Below are 6,804 nucleotides of genomic sequence, written 5' to 3' on the forward strand. Positions count from 1 at the left end.
TTTACACTCCTAATAAATGTGAGTTGGTTAATCCATAATAATTAAATATATCAATACACACTCATCACAAACCAATACAAGCTTTTCTCAGATAAATCTTACCCTAATTTGTATTAGTTAAAGATGCCATAAAATTGTATATTAGTTAATGTTTAGTTGCCTACTCATAGAAGAAGAGAGCAGTAAAGCCAACTCCATACATGTTAAACCCAAACTGTATATTTTCCAAACGTAAGCATCAAGAAAGTTAAGTCTGCGCAGGACAAATGTTGTGGAGGCAGCGAAGAAGTCCATTGCTGCTACCCTCTCCATACTTGCCGACATACTTGTGTACTCCGCTCAGAGTACCATCAATGGCGATTGATGCTTGGCATTCCTTGAGAACTTGAACAAGCTCTGAAAACTCTGGCCTCTTCTCCGGCTCTGTCGACCAACACCGCTCTATTATACCCCGGATCACATCTGGACAACTTTCATCAATAGGAGGCCTCAAATTCTACAAAACCGTTATATATATATTAACTGCTTTGATTTTCATGAATATAAGACTATATACTTCCCCCGTTTCAGGTCCATGTGTATTATGCCCGGACCAATCTGGACTAGACGGGTAGCAGATGAGCCAGACGGGAGATATTTCTTTGTGGACAACTCTCTTCAATAGAATGATATTCATTTTGTAACGGGGGAGTATATAATAACTTATAGGAATGAGCATTAGGTCAAAGAAAAATAGAAAATGCCTAAGATAAATAAAATCACAATTAAAAAGAAGTATTATATAAACACAATCACTATTTATTATCTATAATAAAAATATTTACTTATATTGTGTAAATAATATGATATATTTTTAAGATGCGGTTCGGGTGTAAATAACTCTTATGGTGTAAAATGAGAATAAATCTAACTCGTCGACCATTTCCAGAAATTGCAAGCCGGAGGCCCAAAAATGCATGCCAGAGGCCAAAAATGCATGCCAATAGAAATGCAAGCTGGAAGCTCAAAAATGCATGTTAATAAAAGTGCATGTTAGAGACCCTTTTATACATGTATATTTTGCATGCAGTTTTAACACATTAACATGCATTTTTTGTACATAACCATGCATTTTTTTCACATAAGAATGCACTTTCATTTTTAATCAAAATACAAGTTTATGTGTTGAGAGTGCATGCTTATGTGCGAAAAATGCACGCTTATGTGCTAAAAATGCATGTTAATGTGTTAAAAATGCATGTCAAATATAAATGCTTAAAAAGGTCTCCGGCTTGCAATTTAATTGAGATGCATTTTTGGGACTCCGGCATGCATTTTTATTGGCATGCATTTTTGGACCTCAGGCATGCATTTTTAGACCTCCGACATGCATTTTTTTATTCTCATTTTACACCGTAAGATTTGTTTGCACCTGACACTTTTCCATTTTTTTATTAGCATTATTTCTTTATATATATTTAAAAACTATAATATATCTATAAATTACTCTATTTTAAATATAAAAATATTGGATAAATCGAGTGATACGGGGTTAAAGTACTAGTTCTTATTAAAGATATGTAGAATATTTTTTAAAAATATTTAAAAAATACTTTTTATTAATTATAGTGTTACACCAATATAAAACAATTTTAAAATTTAAAAAAATTAGTGACATATATATTACCTTATATATTTAATATCTAATACTATTATTAATATTTAGACCATATCCAAAAAAAAATCATAGACCAGAGCGAAACACAACAGCTCAGTCTGGATCGTTTTTTACTTATTCCTAGTAAAGTAATAATTAAGTGAAGGAAGGAAGGAAGAAGATGACCTTGTGAGCAGCAGCATAAGCCGCCTGGTAAGCATCGAGATTATGGAAGGGAATGCTTCGTGAGATCATCTCCCACAGTATGAGAGCGAAGCTATACACATCAACCTTTCGCCCGTAAGACTTCTTCTGTATCCTTTCAGGGGCCATCCAACGGTACGTGCCCGCTTTGTCGCCAAACTCATCACGGTTGGCCTCTGGGCAAGCGATGCCGAAATCAGCAATCTTGATGCCGAAAGCCTCATCGATGAGAATGTTTTCAGGTTTGAGGTCCATGTGGATTATGCCCTGAGAGTGTATGTATTTCATTCCCCGTGCGATATCCAAACCTATGTCAATCACTCTCTTCAATGGCAGAGGCGTATGCTTCATCTTGTGCAAGTATAATCTGAGTGACCCGTTTGAATAGTACTCGGTCAGTATATACAGGTACGACTGCTTTCTGCATGCTCCAACTAACTGGACACGACCACACAATAGATTGATCAATTCATAAACAATAACAAAAAAGAAAGATATTCGATCCCTTTCGTCGGTTTGAATTAAGTTTATATTTTTTAATTAATAAGTTTAAAACTATAACTATAAAATTAATATGAAATAACGGTTAATTAAGTTAATTCTTTTTAGTAAATTAAATCTTAAGTTTAACTTTTAATTAAAATAAGTTAAGTATTTTTAAACATGAAATAACTTCTAATCAAATTAAGTAAATGTTATTAAGTTTATTAAATTAAGTTAAGTTTATATTTTTACTTGAATGACTTTAAAACTCTTACTTATCTACCGAGCTTTAATGAATAATATTTGTTTGCATTTACGTATAATGTCTGGTAAATAAGTACTTAAACACTATATATGTTACAATATTTTTTAAATATTTATTAAAATATAAAATCATATATAGATGATGAAAATTTTATGTTTTAAGAAATTCTTAATGAATATAATGTATTTAAATCATAATATTTTATTAAAGAAGTGCATGAATAAATTTTTTTAAGGTTGGAACCAGTATCGGGTTCCGGAACACCGGCCTTCTGAACCGGAACCTTCAGTTCCACATGTTCCAAGGTTCTCCGGTTCTAAGAATTGGGGGACCTGGAACCACCAGTTCCTGTAACCGCCAGTTTCTGGAACTGCCTAATCTCTATCCACTCTTAAAATTTTATTACTCAATATGTTTCAAATTATAGCATAACTTGTTTATTTAAAGCAACATCACTAACCCACCAAAAACATTTCGAGAAGGGGTGTTTGATATTCAAAATCGGTATTTATCGTTTTGAAGGTCTCCAAGCGAAAGTAAGTTATGAATTCAAATAAAAATCACTTAGTATATAGTTAAGTTTTAATGACCTTATAAAAACAAAAAAATAAAGTTAAATAATCTTATTTAATAAGAAAAAAATAAAAATAGTTTTATTACACATACGAGAAAATTTTTTTTTTTATTTCTTTAAATCATAATTTCTGGTCTTTCATTATACATAGATTCGAACATATGATTTGGGTTAAGAAAACTAACATATACCCCATGTCATGTATGAAAATACTTAAATACATATGTTTATATATAAATTGTATTACTTTTATTTATCATATAATTAAATTATAAATAAAGTTATAATATATATTAAGAGATTTTATAATAAGGTGAGATTTGGTTAATTGATAAAATATGATGAAACAATGAATAGTTATTAATTAAAATATATAGTGAGACGTTGTGAATAAATTTATGAGTATTAAAATATTAGATATAATAATAATAATATGAAAGATCCAAATTTGACATCAATCGAATTTGGTTCATTGTGATTTTAAATCGATCATGCTTAAATGTGAGAGCGTTAATACATAGGTATATATATAGATGGATGTTATCAATAAAATTTTGTTTGTGAGCTATATATTTTTATATAATGGTACAACATAAGATGATCTTCTAATGATTTTACACTCCTTTGTAAAGTTCATACTTTAAATTTTATTTATGTAATAAAAATATTTTTTATTTTAACAAAGTTTAATAACAAAGAAATATGTCAATATAAAACATTTAATTTTCTTTTTGTTTTACAAAATAGTATCACATAATTTGATTCAATTTAATATAACATAAAAAATAATCATGAAATACATATATTAGGGCTTGATCCTTAGGGATAAAATATACTTCATAATAACTTTAATTACTTGTTAGTATATGTTTAGAGTAACGAATTATGAATTAGACTAAGACATAATTATCTTAGTATTTGTTCTTAAAAGTGTGGGATTCTTTTAAATCTAATAACTAGAAGAGAGATGATAGTAAAATCAATACAAATAGGAGAAATAAAGACCCTATTTAAAAAATTACACCTAGAAAATTAAAGATTTACATTAAGGAAAAAACTTTAAAAGAAGCTATATAGTTGTGAGGTTGGCTTCAACCAACTAGAATAATAGAGTCGGGTCTTTTGATATCCATATAACAATAGCATGTATGTATGTATATGAAAGTGGTTTATACCATAAACTTAATATCTCATTTTTCAAACGACCCCTTAAGCCTACCACAACATTCTAAAGTATTCTTGATTTTTCCTTGGGCTGTTTTTCATGCCCACGTCATTCGTCCAAAACCCATCTAGCTTAATTACAACGTGCACTTTTTAATTAGTCATCATGTATGTACAAATAGAAGCAGATTGTATAACTCTAGTAAAAGTTAGAACTTGCAATACAAATCATGATTGTGTACATACAAGCAGATTGTTTAACTCTAGTATAAGTTAGAACTTACAATACAAATCATGATTCACTTTCACCAGAATACCTTTAAAACATTAGGACGATACTGAGTACAAGTTGTATATACCTAACATCTACTAGGACAAGAAGATATATATATAGTTTTTTCTAACGTGGATCATAAATACACCGTATAAGAAACCTTAGTATAAAACTAAAACTTAGGGGAAAAAGTAATTAACTCGTCACAATAAAATTTTAATTATTCCAATATTAAAATTAACAAAACCTTTATATATACCTTCACCTATATTCCTATAATACAAGTCAGAAAAATTGGAATTAAGTAATTACCTTAATGACATTGTGGTGGTGAAGGCGAGAGAGAAGAGTAACTTCTCGGTTAAACTGTTTCTCCAACCGCGCTTTCAACTGCCTGTCGTTGGTTGTAGTGATAATCTTAACCGCCACAGACTGGCCGTTGTATATTCCATGGTAAAGCACGCTATAAGCTCCACGAGCAAACCAATCTCCGACCTGTAATCGCGAAAGATCAACCAAGTATACGCCGCCGGCGTCATTCTTGGGGAAGGAAGCAGCCTCTCCTCCATACTCTTCTGATAGCCAAAGCTTTATGACTCCATTGTTAAACAGTTCTGAAACCAAACCGCAAAAGTCAATTACCCAACTTAATTGGTCGATGAATTCATTCCGTATAGACTTGGATAATACACGAATATGCAAAGGGCCTAAGGAATATTCTTTTTGTTGATTTCTAAACCCCGAATATATTACATATACTCCTACATTTTTTCTTATGGAATCGTTCAACTACCTACCGTGATATCTCTCCTAGACTCCTAGTACTAATAATCGCGTTTAATGAATATGATGCTTAATGTAAGTGCTGGTTTCGTTGGACACTTACAAACGCGGGAAGTTTAATACAAGGAAAATAAATATATGAATTCGGAGTAGGAAAATTGAATTAATGGGAATTGGAAAAATATATGTCTAGGATAGGACGTGATAGAATATTAATAAAGAACATAACTTAATCCGGTCTTATTTTTGATAAAGTAAAATTTAGTATAAATACAGAAGAGAACAATATTTCTTAGGATGAAAACTGTTGGAGCCCGGGAATGAACGCGTAGTCAACACTCTACGCGTGGACTTTTATTCTCTGACTGGGGGATGTTGACTTCTCTTCGTGTAGTAAGTTGTGCTTCTTGCTCGCTGACTCCTTCACGTATCTTGAGGTATGAGCTTCGGGTACCTGCGTATCAAACCCAGAGGAGGGAGGCCTCTGGATTTGACTCTCCGACGATCAAGTCAGTATTCATTCGTGTAAAGTTTCTATACGAAGTAGTATGTATTATATGCGTGAGGCTTAAGTAAAGAGAGAGAAAGAGAGAAAATGTAAGTGTTCGCGAAGGGATGATTGGGATTTGAACGGAATTTGGTATACACGTAGCGAGAAACGAGAGCTCTCGATATTGCAAAAAGTAACGAGAATGAACAGTGATCACCCTGCTTCTACTTTCCTCTTCTCTATTTATAGGGTGGGACTTGGAGTGGGCCTTTTTCCTGATGGGCCGCGCTTTTTTCCCTCAATATGGGCTTAAGGGTAAAAAGGGGTCCAACATCCACCCCTTAGGGTTTGCGTGGACTTTACGCGTAAACCATACATCCCTCGTTGGAGCCCCTTTGTCTTCCCTTCATCTTATACCGTCCTTTTACCTTCTGCCACGTGTCGCTTGCTTATTGGACCTCTTCTGACATTGCTTCCAATATATAAAGGGAGAAGAAGCGCCGGTTCCCCTTTTCTTCTTGCTTTTCTCCTTGTTTCTTCTCCCTCTCCAACCGTTTCCTTCCTCCGGCGAGCTTTGCTGTCTACTGGTGCTCTTGGTGGTTTTCCGGCGATCTTTCCGATTGCACTGGCGCGCACCCGAACTCTTAGTGAATCCATCGAACTCCTTGCACTTCCTCCTCCGCCCTCCATGTCAGGTTAGAAACTCTGTTCTCCGGCGTCGTTTATCTTCTTAACGGAGCTTTTTGCTTCTACTATTCCGGCGTGCGGGTGGCGGTGGGTGGCCTTCTCAGGTTATTATAATGAGGCGGCGTGATAGATGGGTGTTCCCCTTTCTCGCCGGCCGCCTGAGTGGGGTTTCTTCCTCCATCGCCGTTTATCGTTTGGGATTCTGGGTTGATATGTTTTTTTAATAAATGTCACGTCCGTGCCG

The 6,804-nt window shown here is 33.6% G+C and overlaps 1 protein-coding gene across 1 annotated transcript; it reads right to left on the reverse strand.

Annotated features, from left to right (window-relative positions):
* Positions 1–299: 299 nt before the first annotated feature.
* LOC141251161 (uncharacterized) lies at positions 300–6,563 on the reverse strand. Its single transcript, XM_073670259.1, is given in 5 exon segments — positions 300–337; positions 340–496; positions 1,823–2,278; positions 4,913–5,214; positions 6,302–6,563. Coding segments are annotated over 5 exon segments (1,215 nt in total).
* Positions 6,564–6,804: the final 241 nt, after the last annotated feature.

The sequence above is a fragment of the Phyllobates terribilis genome, unplaced genomic scaffold (genome assembly GCF_046119375.1).
Source record: "Phyllobates terribilis strain yellow unplaced genomic scaffold, ASM4611937v1 Scaffold_6749__1_contigs__length_42336, whole genome shotgun sequence".
Lineage (NCBI taxonomy): Eukaryota > Metazoa > Chordata > Amphibia > Anura > Dendrobatidae > Phyllobates > Phyllobates terribilis.